Source organism: Mytilus galloprovincialis, chromosome 4 (assembly GCF_965363235.1).
Source record: "Mytilus galloprovincialis chromosome 4, xbMytGall1.hap1.1, whole genome shotgun sequence".
In the NCBI taxonomy this organism is placed as follows: Eukaryota; Metazoa; Mollusca; class Bivalvia; order Mytilida; family Mytilidae; genus Mytilus; species Mytilus galloprovincialis.
Window position 1 is genome coordinate 2,391,645 of NC_134841.1, and position 18,783 is coordinate 2,410,427.

Sequence of the window (18,783 nt, forward strand, 5' to 3'; positions counted from 1 at the left end):
TAGACCTTATAAAAAAATATCATTGACCAATAAACAATAATCAAAGCGCGAAAGCGCTGTAAAGGCAGTTAATTACAGGTTGTGTGTATTTCTAGTCCAGTTATATCATTATCTTCCATAGAACAGAGGTGGTTTGTAGAATTTAAGATTTAGAGTTCTTTTGTACCTAGTTCACCTATATCTATAGTCTACTGTTTACAGTATATTTTCTGTGCCTCGCCATGAAATGCATTTTTAGCCATGGCCTTGTCAGTTTGCTTTAAATTTAGGGGTCATCCATAATTGTCAACCATTTTCCAAAGTGTACAAAACGTACACTTTTTCAGACCCCCCACCCTCCTTCAAAAAGTGTACATCAACCATTTTCAGATTTCAAGAGAAGAATCAGTCATTCTTAATAAAAAGAAGATCTTGTCTATTATATTTTAGTTTAATATAGAAATTTGCATTGAAAAAAAACTAAAACATATCTGATTGTTTTATTTGATGACATCTATCTGTGATGCTTGTGTTTTGTCAGAATAAAGAGTACAAAGATGAGTGTTTCCCCTATCACACAGTGGGAATGGTAACTCCAATAAAAACGGGCATCTAGAGCATGCAAAAGATTAACAAAAGGGCACATAAATTATGCTAAGAATCAAAGAAAGGGAAATGCATGGTTATATTGCATTGGTAAAGTATGGACTGATAGTTGTTGATGGAATCAGAGCTCAAGACAGTAATCAATAAAAGTGTAATGTTTTAAAACATTTTGAGTTTTTAAATTTCCCGCCTGTATTTCTATTTAAAAGGTCTCTGTAAATATGCCATTCATGGCACTATTATCGTTGATGTATATATACTGTAACGTGTACATATATTGAATATTTTTTAAGTTAAGGTTAAAATTCATATGGGGGTGTTCCTAATTAAAGGAGGCTTATACTAAGAAAAATAAGTTTATTTCTGGTTTACTATTTTGGAATGCATTACATGGAAATTAATCGAAAGACCAGTTTAAAATAATTTCACAAAATGGCGTCTTGTCAAAATCAAAACATTCAAAGAATTTAGTGTTTCCATCAATTTTGTTTATTAAACAGAGTAGAACAATAACAATAACGATCTATAATAAAGCAGGTGAAATTGACAATCGGGGGTACTGAGAAATGCTTGCAAACTTTTTGTTTAAATAATTTTACTAGTTCACATTTTTGAAAGATTTAGTTTTCATATGATTTGATCTTTTAACCGTTCAATCCCGATTGAGTAGAATTATGATATCGAAATCAATATCATCAAGTGAAAATAATAAAGAAGAAATAAGAAGAGAAACACAGCCAAGCCAATTCTCGATTTTATAAATCGACTTTCCCTACGGAAACGATATAAATTCCGGAAATTAAAAAAAGCGTACGGTAAAAATGTTGATTTTTTAACCCCCTCCCCCAAGTGTACGTTTTGTACACTTTAGAAAATGGTTGACAATTATGGATGACCCCTTATGAGTTTGACTGTCCCTTATGTGTCTTTCGTCCCTCTTCTTTAGACATATAAGAACTTTTCCTTTTCAATATAAATAGACTATTTTTGATTATTGATTGTATACGCATATTCTATGACTCCCATAAAAAGAAGTTCACAAAGATTGACTAGTCTCTGTACTGTGTGTATAGCAAGAACATCAAGTAACATAATGGTAAATGTACATAGTAACACATCAACTTTTTTGATGACCATACCTGCCAACTGTCAGTATTTGCAGAGTATTTCCCCCATCGAGCTCGAGGCTCCCAAATGGAAATTTTGTAAGAGCAATTTTGTCGACTATTTTAAAGAAAACAATTAATTCAACAATGGCAATGAGCTTGTTTATGCACGAAGAAGCCAAAAACCACATTAGAATATATTTGAAGGGAATCCATGACAAATCGCCCCATTAGCAAATAGCCCCACTTTTTCACTAACTCGCCCCACTTTAAAAAAAACTGCCCCAACCTGGATAACCAAATCATCCCACTTGTGAAATGTGTTATATCCCTTAATATTACTCCTGCCAACTTGCCCCAACTTATAGAAAACGATAATATCTAGATAAATATATTATTAACCAGGAAGAATTTACTAATGCCAACTCGCCCCACTCATGTAAAAAGATGTTATCCCGTTGTATATAAGTTAAATTCCGTTAATATTACTCCTGCCAACTGGTCCCACCTAATGGAAATCAGTGAAATCTAGATAAATATATTATTAACCAGGATGAATTTAGTAATGCCAAATAAAGGCAACAGTAGTATACCGCTGTTCAAAACTCATAAATCCAGGGACAAAAAACAAAATCGGGGTAACAAACTAAAACCGAGGGAAACGCATTAAATATAAGAGGAGAACAACGACATAACACCGAAACGTAACACACACAGAAACGGACCAAGCATCAGACAAAACACCACGAGAATAACAAATATAACATGAAAACCAAATACATGAATTAGGGATAGACAAGTACCGTGCCACGTCTGATCTCAATATCTCAAAAATAAGAGAAAACACAAACGACTCAACGTTAAAATGCAACACACACAGAAACGAACAATAATATAACAATGGCCATCTTCCTGACTTGGTACAGGACACTTTTAAAGGGAATAAAAGTGGTGGGTTGAACCTGGTTTTGTGGCATGCCAAACCTCGCACTTTAATGGCAAAGTTAAATATAACATTGAAATGACAACATATTACAGGACTACAATACAAATAAATAGGAGAACATATTAGACAAAGAAAAACATGATTAATAGATAACAAAAAGCATCAGGTTTAAAATTCAATACGCCAAAAACGCGCCTTGTCCACACAGGACTTACAAGTTACGCCCAGATATAAAAGATCGAAAGAGAAAAAAGTACAAAGTTGTACAGCACTGGACATAAGAAGTTGAAAAGGTTTCGCCAAATACGGCATTGTTTTCATGCCCGGGATAAGAACATTCTTATTATATAGAACAATTCATGCTATTGCAAACAGTAAATTTTATCAAATGAATATGAAAGAGATATACATAAAGAAACTGAAGTATTAACTAATTACAGAAAACTAAACCCGAATACATAACGCCCAGATATAAAAGATCGAAAGTGAAAAAGGCACAAAGCCACACAGCACCGAAGACCAAAAGCTGAAAAGGTCTTGCCACTCTCCCCACTTATGGAAAAAGATGTTATCCCGTTGAATATAAGTTAAATTCCTTATATTGCATTATGATACAATTAACAGGTTTCTTTTCAATTGTTATGCAAATAACTAAGCTTCAAAACTTAGTTATTCTTCAACAATACATTTTTTTTTTAGAATTATAATTTCAGTATATCAATAATAGTAATTAAATAAATTTTCGGTTTGTTTGTATTCTGTGTAGATTAGTTTTCATTAAAGTGGTGAGAGTTTTTATTTTTAATTATATATATATATATTAATCTAAATATTACCGTTTTTTTATAAGTAGGGCGGGTTGGCAGGATTAATATTTAACATGATTTAACCAATTTCACATGTGGGGCGATTTGATAAATCAGTTTTTTTTTAAAAGTGGGCGATTAGCCAGTGGGGCGACTTGTCCTGCTTCCATTTGAAGGCCCCCTTGAAGGTTTTGTATGACTATATGAACAATCTTTCACGTAAAACCCCCATGTGCATTTTGAAAAGTTGGCAGATATGTTTCTAACTCCAGGCAAAATCTACCGGTATGAATGAAAAAGAAGTTTTCAATTAAGGCTCTGTGGCCATAACAGCTGTCTCATTAGCATTTTAACCACTTCCCATATTTGCAATTAAAACAATAGAAGAAAATTATTCAACGCAAAAACAAAACTTACTTGTAAATATGAAATTCTCTTTACGGTATGAGTTTTTCTCATTGTTTGAGATTGTACAGTAGTACCTGTAACTGCTTATACCTATTTCTTATTCACTTTTGCTTGATAAACTCACTAAATATCATGTATATACATTGTACCACATCTCCTTATTTTTATATGCATTCCAATAACATGAACAATTGTAATTCAATTCTATATACCAAAGCAAAATGAACTGCACCACTTTCATTCACTAGTATGCATCATTTTGTTTTAAACAGTTCATTGTATAATTATGCAGATGACAATACTTTATCATATTCACACTCTGATATAGACACTGTGGTAAATATTTTAGAAAAAGAAAGCTTAGAGCTAATAAATTGGTTCAGTCTAAATCATATGAAGGCCAACCCTGACAAATTTCAGGCAATAGCCATAGGCAAGAAAACTGAAAATAAAAACATTTCATTTAATTTAGATGGTAATATTATACATTGTGAAAAAGAAGTAAAATTATTGGGTGTAACAATTGATTATCAACTTAAGTTTGATGCCCATATTTCCAATATTTGTAAAAAGGCATCAAGACAATTACATGTACTTAAACGTATTGGTAAAAATTTAACAAAATTAGGTAGACTTACTATATATTATTCATTTATAATGTCAAATTTTAATTATTGTCCTGTAATATGGCACTTCTGTGGTGAGTGTAACACCAGAAAAATAGAGAAAATACAGGAGCGTGCCCTTAGATTTATATATGAAGACTATTGTAGTACCTATGAACAACTATTAATTAAATCAAAATTACCAAGCTTAGAAATTAGAAGAATTAGAATGATAGCAATAGAGGTATATAAAATTATTAATAAACAATGTCCATTATATCTACATGAACTTATTGAAATTAAAAAATGTAATTACTCTTTTAGAAATAACAACATAGCAGATGTTCCCAGGGTAAGGACAACTACCCATGGGCTACACTCATTTAGATATGCAGGAGCCAAACTCTGGAACGAACTGCCAAATAAAATGAGGGACGAAATGCCATTGGGTCAGTTCAAAGGTTTGGTTGGTAATTGGGAGGGCAGTTCGTGTCAGTGTTCCTCCTGCAGATCTCAATGAGCTGTAGATCAGTTTATTTATTTATCATGTATACTCTGGCTTTTAAATTATTTGGCATAATTTTTTTTTATTTGTGTTCTTAATGCTTGGATTACTTTTAGTGCTTTATAATTGCTATTGCATGAATGTTAGTTTATCTGCATTTTATGTTTGCTTATATGCTTTAATTGTGCTAATTAATTGTTGTGCTTGATAACATTATTTATTTTGCATGTTTTATGTGTTTTATGTATTGTGCTTGTCTTATATGTATGTCGGATAAAAGCTCTACAGAGCTTATGTTGTATTGTTATATGTATAACCGACTTTAAATAAATCTTTTATGCTTATGCTTTATGCTTTTGGCAAAATACAAGTTCTTAAATGACACAAGATATATTTATTGATAAAAAAAATAAAATTTAGTATACAACTCTTTAACAGGTATTAAAAAAAAGCACAGCTGTGTCATAACTTGTGAAATCTGTGCTGAAAACATAGACATTGATGGTATTTGAGTAATTCCATATGTGAAGCTCAACATTAGCTCGTCAGTTGGTGGTGGACAGTTATAGTTCCTTTCTGCAGGCTAGGATGAATGACTTTTCAGGAAAACCAATTTCACAAATCAAAACTTTCCTCTAGATTTCTCCTACAATATTCATCCAGTTTAGTTCTTTTGGTTTAATTGGACACCATCCTGATTTTTAATTTTGCAAACCATTCAGTCTCTTGCTTGCAAATGGTGCATGAAAATAGGATTAGTATGGCAGTAGACAAGTCTCTTTAAAGTGGGTTTGTGCCCTGAAAAAAAGTTTTATAACTTAAGTTTTTTTGAAACTTGTGCAACACACATACCTAAATAACTATAACATAGAAGAGAGCATCATTCGTGTCAATGTTTTGTTCCTGTTTACATTGTCATTGATATTTTTTCAGAAAGCCTGAGGCATAGCTCATGAATTCCTGTCATTACATCCTAAATTAACATAATTACTGCTAGAATAATTATCAGTATGATATACGTACACTATCATTGTACAGCCCAAGTCTTCAGTATATATCATTGTTGCATTCATTCACTCCTGTGTTCAGTCGTTCAAAAATATTTAAACATCAACAAATGAACTTTAATACTAAAGGACAAGAAAACACTAGAAAAGATACGTACATACAACCCGTGTTTAAGTGTATTTGAAAGAGAAATATATCTGGTTAAACGATGTATAAAGGAGGAAAAAATTGCAGATATTGCATTACGATGCTTTCTACCTAATAGCACGTGGATATGTTTACATATTTAGACTTGACCCAGTATGACCCGTACCTTGTAGGTCACCGCCGTCGTTTAAACACTAGACTACAGTCGTGTATAAGACAATAAAATGCTTAAGCCTGTACTGTTTGTGTGAAGTAAATGTGTTTTTTCTGTACATTTAAATTGTTTTACCTGATAGCAAGGACGTATATCTATCCGTTTCCTTCTCAATTCACTTTGTCAATTTCTTCGAGCTCCTTCAAAACATACGTATTACTGCGCCCGGAAGTGAAAAAAATATTAGAAATCCTCGTAAAATAATGCTATTTTCAATTTTGTGGAATCCATTTTGTAATATTTATTATATAAAGATAAAAAAAAGTTACGATTAATTATGAATTTGCATATCATTATACGGAACGTTTATGGACTATTTTTCCATAGCTGTAAGTCGGTCATTTTGGCGGGAAATCATGTACACATACACACGTAGATTGGCTGGTACTTGATCGTAATGTTACACATCAGATATATCAAATAGCTAATACCCGGAACGTAGTACCGGGAACCAGGATAATACGTAGACAACATACATAACTAATACCGAAATTGAAAACGCTTTACGGTTTCTCGTTTATAAACTGAATTCCGCTTTGAATTATAGAAGATGCAATATTAATCATGTTCAGTCGACTTTTCATTGTTATATCAACGTCTGAACTAATTAAAAAATCTTTAGATCTCAGATAACACTCGAAATTGACCCGACCTCTTTCCACACGGAATACAAATAATGATAGTTTGTAGTCAGGTTGACTGCTTATAATGCAAAATACACATTAATAACAAGTTCTATAAAACGAACAATACACACTGATCGTTTCTTTAGTCCCCAATGTAAATGAAAGAAACAAAAACCATATCATACCATAAAAAGAAGAGGAGAAATTCGAACATTTCCGGATCTTTTCCTGGCCAAAAGACCCCCTACATAGATTGCGTATGAAAAGATTAACCTCATGACTTGAAAGTCAGGCCTTAAAGCACTGCCTTTAAAAACGAGGTCACAGTCAAATGAAACCTACTAGTTCGACATGAACACATTAATTTGGTACATCAAATATAGTTGACCTATTGCTTATAGTATCTGAGATATGTACTTAACCATGTTAACTTAACCTTAATCACTGTTCCATGAAATGAAGTTAAAGTCAGGTGAACACAGTATGACAGACAATTAGACCTTCCACGGAACCCATATACCAAATATAGTTATCCTATTACTTGTGTTAACAGAAAAAGAGAAATTGACAGGACAAAAAAACTTTTCAAGCTGTCACTGAACTATGTAAATGAGAACAATGGACACATGCCAGACCATATAAACATAAGGCATCTGTATACAATGTATGAAGCATTACACATGCCAGACCATATAGACACATAAGGCATCTGTATACAATGTATCAAGCATTCAGGTCTTCTTCCTTCTGAAACATAAAGTATCACATAAAGTTGAAATTACCAATGAATGGTTTCAAGTTTTAGATGAACTCCGCTATTACAGAAATGTACTTGTTGCAATCATTCCATACACCAAATATTGTTGACCTGTTGCTTAGTGTATTCTAGAAAAAGCTCTCACCACAAAAACTTAATATTTACCAATGAACCATGAAAGTTAGGTCATAATCAAAAGAACCCTGAAAAACAGGCGTTTTCCCGTTTGAATGGTTTTACACTAGTAATTTTGGGGCCCTTTATAGCTTGTTGTTCGGTGTGAGCCAAGGCTCTGTGTTGGAGGACGTACATTGACCTATAATGGTTTACTTTTTTAAATTGTTATTTGGATGGAGAGTTGTCTAATTGGCACTCTTCCTATACCTATTAACACTAACAATCACTAAATTCACGGAATATGGTTAACCCCTTGCTCATGGTTTATGAACCTAACAATGAAAACTTAACATTCACCAATTAACCATGTAAATGAGACCAAAGTTGGATGAACCCTGCCACACTAGCATTTGAAACTCACAATTATCCCATACAACTAATAGAGTTGACCGATTGCTCATAGATTCATAGATATGGATTTACTCCAGAAAATATAACATTGATCAAGGAGCTATAAACAGTAAAATCTGCCAGATTGACATAATGCTATTGCAAGGCTCTCATATCTACAAGCACTAAAAATTCTACCACTGACAACTCTATTTTTCTTTGGTTTGTAGACTTTACTGTTGCGATTCAGATTTTGTGAGTAAGTGCTTGCTATAAAACCTGTGTTTTTGTATTGATAAAGATTATGTGTAACTTCTAGATATCAATTTTAAGACACCATACAATGAAACATTGCTGGTCTTTTTCACAATTGACCTGGATTTCATTTCATTTTTATTTGTAATCCTTTGGTCTTATTGATGAAGTTTTTAATAATCAAACTTTAGGATAGACTTTGACCCATGTATATCTCCAGAACCTGAACAAACTTATATTATGATACTACTTATGTGAACAAATAGTATTTAATATTTCAAAAACACATAATTTAGTTTATGATTTTACTAGCTTTTAATAGATTTTAATTGTCTAATGACAAGAGCCATTGTAACTGACTGAAAATTACAATTTTGAATAATTTTCAGTGAGAAAGAAAGTCATAAATTGTCAAATTGTTTTTGTACTTTTTTCTAATAAATAAGAAATTTAACATTAAATTTCAGAAATGTATTTTTTTAATAAGTTGGATCACATGCTAGGCTTTCCTGCCATTTGACTTTGTAATTGTTGGTTGAAATCCTGAATAGCATTGAACACACGTCTGTTTATTGGTCGGAAATCACATTCCATTGTTTTAGCAGCAATGAATTCTTTCATGACGAAATTATTTTGTTCGTGATGTTGCCATTTCCTCTCTAAATTACCAAGCTGCATGTATGTTTCATTATCATCTAGCGACGTTTTCATACCTTCGTATTTAGAGGTCAATTGCTGCATGACCTTTTTAAAGTTTTCTTTGCGTCTTTGAAGTGAAATTCTGTCCTCTTGGAGTCTCTTCCTCTTCTTCTCTGATAGATCCCTTAACTTGTCCAAATCTGAATAAGTTTCTAAATCTTTTTCCATTGTTGAATTCTTTTCTCTTAACATAACTAATTCTGTTGTAATTTTATCTTCAAGCTGTTCCACTTTCTGTAAGTCCACTTGTAACTTGTCACTTTCTGCAGCAAGCCCCAGAGTTGTAGTTTCTGATTTTTTCATTTCTCCTGCCTTAAAAGCTAAATCTTCTTTCATGGTACTGAGCTCTGCTGGGGATGGTAGTGCTGAAAATCGCCCCATATTTCTACTCATATGTTCCAGTATTGCTATAGTGTTCTGCTCCAGTTGTGTCACCCTTTGATGTTCCTGATGTTTAGATTCTTCAAATGAATTAAGGAACTCATCTATTGTTTCCTCCCTTTTCTTTAATTCTTTGTACTTTTGATTTCTCTCCCCTTGATTTTCCTCTATATCAATATCTAATTGTCTGATTTCCTCTTGAACCTGTTCTATTTTTTCTTTCAGATCATTTGTCTGTCTTTCCAAGCTTGCTATCTCCTGGTTATCTTCTTTCACCTGTTTTAGTAACTTTTCTCTCTCTTCTGCTGGTGATGATTGATTCTTTGTTTCTTGGACTAAAGCATCTCTCTTCATTTCAAGGTCATTCAATTGTTCATAAAGACGAACAGCTTCTTGTTTAACTTGGGAAAATGATAGTTCTTCATTTGAATTTTCAATCTTTGAATTAAGAACATCTAGTTCCTGTTGACCTCTTTCTAACTGTTTCAACATATGCTCATTAACATCTTTCAATTCAAAATATTTTTTTCTCATTTTCGGATTCATGTCATTAACAATATTATCCGCCATTCTTTTTTCTTGGTCCAATTCCTGCTCTATTTGTCTGATCTGATCTTCTTTTTGCTTTTTTATTTCAAACAGCTCTTCGATTTTTTTTGCCTCCCTTTCGTTTGAATTTTTCAGATCTTGTAAGTCCATTTCTACGTCCTGAATGTCTTCGTCTGTGGTCAGTTTATCAACCAGTGTGTTATAGTCACCAAGCTCTCCCTGTAAATCTCTTATTTCTGATGCTAATACTTCTGCCCTCTTCTCATAGGTCAGAAAAGCTGAATTTTCTTCTGAATTATTCTCTATCTCTTTATTCAACCTTGTATTTTCACCATTCAATTCATTTATTTTACTCCTAACTAATCCTAGAAAGTAAGTTCTATCCTTGACAGTTCGACCTTGACCTTTGACTCCAGTTTTCATTCCTCCTAACCCCTGTTGTGTCATTGGCCTGTCTTCCACCTTTAACTGAGACTGTAAGGCCCCTCCTCCAGCTACTGATCCCCCTTTGGTTCCTGGTCTAGCTGTACCAGGATTCATTGCTGTTGTCAAGCGGGTAGCAGTACCTCCTTGGATGGCAGTTCCAATAGGTCTAGCACCTGAAATGATTAAATGAAAAAATTACATTGTGTACTTATATCTGATAAAGATCTAGTTGTAAACTGAACATGATTGAAATTATTAGGTTAATATTCATGATTGTGTGCTTATACTTTTAAGTATATTAACTTTAAACAATTTCTTTTTAAACTTGTCCTTCATTATAAAAGAATGCCTCTGCTGCCATATTTTCCATCCAAACAGAACCAAACAAGTGAAATGGCAAATGCTAGCACTGCCAACTGATAGTGTGATGCTAACCAAAATCACATTCATTGAGACAAAACATTTTTATTTAAAGATTTGAAACAGTATGCTAGGAGGGACACATGTACTATGATTGCCAATGTTTTACATGTTTGTAATTGGGATACATGTATTGCCAATATATGACTTAAGCAAGGACTGAACCAAATGTATATGCTTCAGGGAATATAAAATGTTGATTATTGAGAAACAAAAATAGTACCCTAGACTTTCTCAAAGAGCCCCAATACTGTAAATCAAACTTATTTTCGTGGATACTTCAAATTTAACCTCTCTAGTCCACTTTGTGGTTATCTATAAATTTGGCAATTTTCTAATTTTTTTGGTGTAGTTTAATAAGGAAATATCCAAGTTTTACATATTTACAATGATTTTTATTCGCTCTATTTTTGTACTCGCCTCATTTTTTCACTTGCCAAACTGGCAAAGTCATGAAAATAAATTGTTCTCGAAAATAAGTTGGTTTTATTACAGTACATATTGCCACCGAAAAAAAGTAGTTAGAATCATTGTAGAGCATGTCAACCTATTCAGTGGAGATCATATTAAAACAGTTGGTCTTGTTGTTCCAGAGATGATTTCAAATACTGGCTTAATATCAGCATAGAAGCATACACCTTATTGCTATTTGTCCGCCATTACTGGATATCACATAGGTTCCCGATAAATTTTGACGTCATAAAACAAAATATCTGACACCACAATGGAAAAGTGATTGTTGTATGCATCAAAAGTTCAAGTGGCCGGGTCAGCTGGGATTAGCGATAAGGTGTATGACTCAGATGACAAATTGAATTTACAATTTTACTTAGGCAGTTTGAGAACCCCTTATTTGTTTTATATAATTAACACTAGAAAGATCATTTAAACATTTTTAGAATTATTTATAAATATTATCGTGATTATATCAAATATAATTGGATGCCAAATTGACGATGTAACCATACAGCCTATAAATGGGTGCCGATTTAACCAGGTGCCGTTTTGACTTTTTCTGTTGATGCAGATTTTACCTACACATATGTAATGAGACTGAGAAAAAAGGCACATGAGTGTGAGTTTGAAGCTACATGTGACGAAAGAATATTGGAACATTGTATTCAAACCATAACCAATCAGGATTTGATAAAGAGGGCTATAAGCAAAGGATGGAATTTAGATAAATTTGTGGAAGAAGCAGGACAGATGGAAGACACATGTTTACAGATGAAGGATATGAAAGGAGATAACAGAGACATAGGTACGAGTTGAGTAAATAAAATCCAAAGCAACAGGTCAAGCTATAGGTCACAGGATTTTAAAGACGATAGATTTAAACAGAACAGTAGGAATATAACCAAGTCTAACTGTGGTTATTGTGGATTCGATCATGGTGAGGAAAAAAAATGTCCTGCATATGGTAAACAATGTAGAAACTGTGAGAAATATAATCATTTTGCATCAGTATGCAGAGCGGAAAAGAAAAAACAACAGTACAGAGCTGGCAATTTTAGACGAGGAGGAAGAAATGTGAAAAAAACAACGGAAGACAAATTGATACAGATTCGAATACAGATATATTAGATTATGATGAAGATGAAGATCATTTTGGAGGAACGACCAAACATATAATGAAAATACGAAAGGTAAAGACCATACTAGGCAGTAGAGACATGGACAAAACAGTGACGATAAGAATAGACGACGTAGATGTGAAGGTGGAACCTGATAGTGGAGCTGATGTAAATGTAATGGATGAAAATCAATTTGTAAAATTTCAGAGCAAAACATACGGCAATCCAGTATTAGAAAAGAGTAAAATCAAGTTGAGCACACTGCAAAATTCATTACCAATCAAGGGAGAATTTAAAACTATCATAAGAAACAAAACATGTGGCACAGAGACAAAATTTATTGTTGTAAAAGGAAAAATCAATTCTCCACCCTTGCTAAGCAAATCCACTCTGATTGAGCTAGGGATGATACAGATTAGAACTGATGGTTCTTTTGTAAAGACAAACCAGTTGAGAATACCAGACAGTGGACCGCCTTTCAACTCTGAGAAACTTGCTATTGATAAGGGATTTAAACACCACCAAGTCACACCAGGACGCCAAATAGCAAATAAAGAAGTTAACTTATCTAGGAAACCCATCAACAAAACAGAGCAAATAAGTTAAAAAAGAAAAACACTAAAACAGCTAAACAGGAGATTCATAGAAGATATCACTCAAAGTCTCAAACTTATATGAAAGAGACAGACAATGCAAAGAGAAAATCAAAGGGTATGCTGAAAACAGAAACAAGAAAATGAAGAAAATGGGCCCCCGCAAGACATGTGCGGGAGGGGGAAGTGGACATACAAAATTATGGGCCCCCCGCAAGACAGGCGCGGAAGGGGGCGGATAAAGAGAACTTTGGAAAACAGAGACAAAAGTCAGGAAACCAGGACTGAAACATAAAGCGGAAGAACCAGGAGACCGATACAATTTAGTGAACATTAAAGAGACTATTATAATTTATACAAATTGAGAAAGTGAACATCTATTTTTTAGTTATTCAGTCTGCACGGTTAGCGACTAGTCCGATGCCCCAGACTAGTAAAATTTCATTCGGACTAGTAAGTTTTTGCAAAACTTTGTTTGGCCCAATAAGAAAAATGTCAGAATATTGGTCTTCGGACTAGTAGTTGAAAAAGTTTCGGGTGCAGACTGGTTATTACAAAAACATCAGTGAACAATACAGAGACTGTGATAATTTAATCAATGTAAACAAACTTTATTTTACACATTTTAATTTACTTTTATAAAGTCATTTTCTAATTCAAAGTTAAGGAGGAATGTAATATCTGCGATTATTCCGGGAACGTCACGCACAAACCTTCGGGACGTTTACTTGTAAATTAACGTCGCTACCAATTGTATATTTTGTAGCCATTATTAAATTACTATTTGAACAATCAAGTCTTACTCCGATCTTTCACCGACAAGATCATTCTGAAGAAGCGGATTATAGTGATGGGGAAATTATATTTTTACCTATAATATGTAGCGAAAAGTCCATTATGATGGCAGACATGAATATATCTTATAAATTCTACTCTTTTTTTGTGCTAAAAGGTATGTTTTAACGATTGACTGTTAAATTAAAAGTAGTTAGTGTGATTGCTTACTACATTAGATCCACAACATAACAATAATGATAATACGAAAACCTTCATACCATCCCCCCATTTTTGAAAGAGTAAAGTTCCCGAAATAAAAGAAATCGTTGAGTGAGAAAAAGAAGCATGGCTGTCGCATGTGTTTGGTTGGTTATTTAAGCACCTGTTCTAGGTCTACTGCCACCGGCACTGGGTAATCTTCCAGCCATTTCTCTTTAATAATAAACTTTATGGTTATAGTTTACTGTTGACAGGAAGCAGGTTGTAGGAATGTTGTCACTTGATTTGGACTTTCAGCATATCCGGCAAAGTGGAGGACCTAAAATGAGGAAGTCGAAAAATAAAAGCGAAACATTTACAATGTTTAAGTTATTTCTCTTAAACAGATCAACATGAATTGATCATGGAAACTGATTTTGATAGCTCATTAGATAAACTAAAACTTCAATTAAAAATGATATTGATTATGAAATGCAATTTACTAAACAGATGTTCGGAATAAATAAATAAATAAATAAATAAATAAATAAATAAATAAATAAATAAATAAATAAATAAATAAATAAATAAATAAATAAATAAGTTTTATTTAGAGTCGGCATTAACCGACATACAAAGACATTTATAACAATACAACACATCATACACATGCAATAAATTACACAGCACAAAATGAAGCACTAAAAAGCATGATGATGAAAAGCAGAATATAAGCATAAGCTAGGTATTAAAGCTAAAAGCATATATAAGTGTAAACTAGGCATAAAAGCTGGTATAATGCATGATAGCATAAAATATTATAAAAAAGGGGTATGATCTAAATGGTAAATAACTTTTTAGCATAATATATTAACTAAAATCTGCAAAAACAGTGCACTTACAGTCATTTCCATTCCATGACTTTAAAATATTTTTGAACTGACTAAAATTAGCATTTTTTCTACTATCATCAGGTAGATCATTCCATAAAACAGCAGCTGTGTATTTAAAGAGTTCTTGATGTTCGGACCCTAGGTATATCTACAATATCAAAATATCTAAAATAATATTTACAATCTTTCAATACAACTAAATCATGTAAATATGGTGGTGACAATGAATCTATATAAAAGTTGGATACATTCAATAATCATGTTACACATACGTCTTATTTTCAGTGATGGAACCTTTGCTCGTAAAAGTAGCTCATCATATGAACTAGTATAGTCTTCATATAAAAATCGTAAAGCCCTTTCCTGATTTTTTTCTAATTTAGCGTTGTTATTTTGTTGCAAAAATGCCATGGCAAAGGACAAAAATTAAAATTAGATAAAATAAATATGTGGAAAATGGTTAATTTATTTAATTTAGTAATTTGGTATCAACGGCCTGGGCTAGACTGTTTTAGTGTGCTTGGTCACCGATGTAAGGGACGACATCAAAAGTTCAATGTAGGATAAAAAAAAACTTAATTCACAGTTTTTTAACTTAATTTGGGAAAAATCGATTTTCCTATATTGTAACACAATTTGTGTTCCAATCTTCTAGTTACATAATTAATACAATTTCAAGTACATGTATTTGACCCTTGCAGACATTTATCGTTCATGTATTTTGCTGACGTTATATAATTGCATTGCGCAGATGTTAATAACATTGTCAACTGACCAACCTAGTACATGTATTACTTAATAGCTAGACTACTCTATACAACTATTGACATTTATGGCTATTTTTGAACTTGATGGATGGCCCCTCTGAACTATAAAAGATCCAGCTTTGGACTCAAACAGGACAGATTGGTACACATTCGATTAGGACAGATTGGTACCGGAGATTCCGCCAAGGTCTCCCCCCTCGTGGGTAGGCTGGAACTCATGCGCTTAATATCCGAAGTACTCCATCAGGATTGAAACTATACGATCACGTGCCCGTGTGAGATATTGAACATTCGAACAATTCAACTTTAAAGACAGTTTGTGAACATTCGAACATTTGAACTTTAGAATCTTTCTTGACTTTGTAATTACGTAATAAAATATATTTAATCATTATTGACTTCGTCACAATATGGATATATGTAAAATCGATTTTGGATTAACAAAACTTGCAGAAATGTTGGCCCCCCACCCCAAAAATATTTGATTAAAGATTTTTTTATCCTATATCGATCTTTTGATGTCGTCCCTAATAGACTGTGTGAAAAAAGGTCGACCATCCTGAACGCATTGAAATTTCTGAATTCGACTCCAAGGATTTGTCGACTCGAACTAGTCTTTGTTTTTATGAATTTTGACATCTTGGTTTGATGTGACTGGGGATTAAATAAATTGTATATATAATATTATATCTTCAAATCAACTGATCTCCATAAATTCTTTTTAAAAACAGAAACAGTAGCTTAAAAAGTAAAATCACAAAAATACTGAACCGAGTCCGAGGAAAATTCAAAACAGAAAGTCCCTTATCAAATAGCCGCAAAGCTCAAACACATCAAAACGAATGTATAAGAACTGTCACATTCCTGACTTGGTACAGCCATTTCCTTAAGTAGAAAATGGTGGATTAAACCAGGTTTTATAGATAGCTAAAACTATCTTAAAGTAAGCGGCGTTCTGAACATTAGTACCGACGCCATGTAAAGACTTCAAGTACAACACGTACAACACAGGGCTCAAATCTGAGACCCTAATTACTCAGTATCTACATTGCATTTATGTTCTATAAAAATCTGTAATCTTAATTGAAGAGACTTTCTTATATTAATATTTAATCAAGTTCCATATAAAATGGAGTTTATTTCCTGGGATCACTCATTGATTAAATTACACGAACTTAGAAAAAAAATTTCCAAGTAGATGAAACTGTATGTAGCAATTCACATAATTGCGTATGATGTTACATTTATTCAAATATCAATAAAATATTTTCAATATATTCAAAATTACAGCAACAGCAACAGCTAGAAACAAAGCTTTATTTTGTATAACAAATTTGGTATTTCCTGAAGAACGTATCGTAATTTTGCATTAAAATTCACTGTTAGACCATAACAAATTGTAAATGTGAGAATTTATAGTAGCAAATTACTCATAGAGAGTTGGCAGATATAGAAGATATAGAAGAACACCTTTTCAACAGATAATTATCTACTTTACAGTGATATGGAACTGACGAAGAATTAAATTTGCTCAGTGAGGATTTGGGAATCTATAAGAAATATCTTCTATTGCAATTCAAGTGATATCGTTAGATTTTTTTTATCAATTTTTTTTTTTTTTTTTTTGCTTCATTTTAAAAAGTATTGATATTGATACCGGAAATAATTGCCCCGGGAATTCGAATGAAACAAACATTAAGTAAAGGTAAAGCATATGTTATCAATTAGAATTGTCAGGTGTTATGGTATCTGATTGTAGTTGTCTTGTCTAGTATTTTTTTTTATAACAAGACATTCCAGCAACAGATAGCTTATATGTATGTATCTTATCATCTAGAACAATGTTTCTATGTATGTCTTTTTTTATTGTTCTGTTTTGTTTCGTATTAATATATATATATACTAGAACACACCCGCGAAATCGCGGAGAAATAGAGCGTATGTAAACTGTAAAAAAAACATACTGACTGGAGAATTTTAGGAGAGATATCAAAAGTCAAAGGTACTTAGGGACTGGGCACATTTTTTTGCCCTCCCCCTATTTTCCAAATACCGATTTTTATACCTTCTGTTTTTCTGTACTCTATGAACATGCATATATACTTTAAATACTATACAGAGAATTTCAGGAGAGGTATCAAAAGTCAAGGGTACTTAGGGACTGGGCACATTTTTTTGCCCTCCCCCTATTTTCCAAATACCGATTTTTATACCTTCTGTTTTTCTGTACTCTATGAACATGCATATATACTTTAATTACTATACAGAGAATTTCAGGAGAGGTATCAAAAGTCAAGGGTACTTAGGGACTGGGCACATTTTTTTGCCCTCCCCCTATTTTCCAAATACCGATTTTTATACCTTCTGTTTTTCTGTACTCTATGAACCCCCCCGCCCCCAAGATAACCATTGGAATTTATAGTAAATTATAACAAATACAGTTATTCATAGTAAATGTATGTATACAGAAATATATCCGCAGTGACCGCCGTTGATAATAAACCATAGGCGGATCCCAGGGGGGACCCGTTGAAAAAAAATTGTTGATTATAGGGGGAATCACTGAAGTATGAGAGGAACGCCCCCCCCCCCCCTTTTAGGTCAGTCAGTGCCCCCCTCCCTTATGAAAAGTTCTGGATCCGACACTGTGAACTAAATGATAGTAAATAACAAATATTATTCATTTTCGTTTTCCTCCCAAAATAACCCAAACTGAAACACGTTAAGCAAGTATGATAAATGCTAGAACTCAAAATGATAGCAGAAAGCAAATTTATATACTTTATTCATAGTCTTTGTATGTTCAAGGTACAGAAAAGAAATTTATAGTAAATTATAACAAATACAGTTATTCATAGTAAATGTATGTAAGTATGTACAGAAATATATCCGCAGTGACCGCCGTTGATTATAAACCATAGGCGGATCCCAAGGGGGGGGGGGGGGGGGCTAGGGGCCATGCCCCCCATTTCGTTGAAAACATTTGTTGATTATATGGGGAATCGCTGAAGGATGAGAGGAACCCTCCCTC

General features: G+C 33.1%; 1 protein-coding gene and 1 long non-coding RNA gene across 2 annotated transcripts; both read right to left on the minus strand.

The window, feature by feature from the left end:
* Window positions 1-5,340: 5,340 nt before the first annotated feature.
* On the minus strand, window positions 5,341-7,269 carry LOC143071118 (uncharacterized). The gene is made up of 2 exons (XR_012976798.1): window positions 6,406-7,269; window positions 5,341-5,759 (listed from the first exon to the last, which is right to left on the minus strand). It is a non-coding gene; the product is annotated as an uncharacterized LOC143071118 (long non-coding RNA).
* A 1,497-nt stretch (window positions 7,270-8,766) lies between these two features.
* Window positions 8,767-14,430, minus strand: LOC143071119 (intraflagellar transport protein 74 homolog). The gene is made up of 2 exons (XM_076245217.1): window positions 14,277-14,430; window positions 8,767-10,703 (listed from the first exon to the last, which is right to left on the minus strand). The coding sequence occupies exons 1-2, from the start codon at window positions 14,320-14,322 to the stop codon at window positions 8,968-8,970; spliced, it is 1,782 nt and encodes a 593-aa protein (XP_076101332.1). The 5' UTR covers window positions 14,323-14,430; the 3' UTR covers window positions 8,767-8,967.
* Window positions 14,431-18,783: the final 4,353 nt, after the last annotated feature.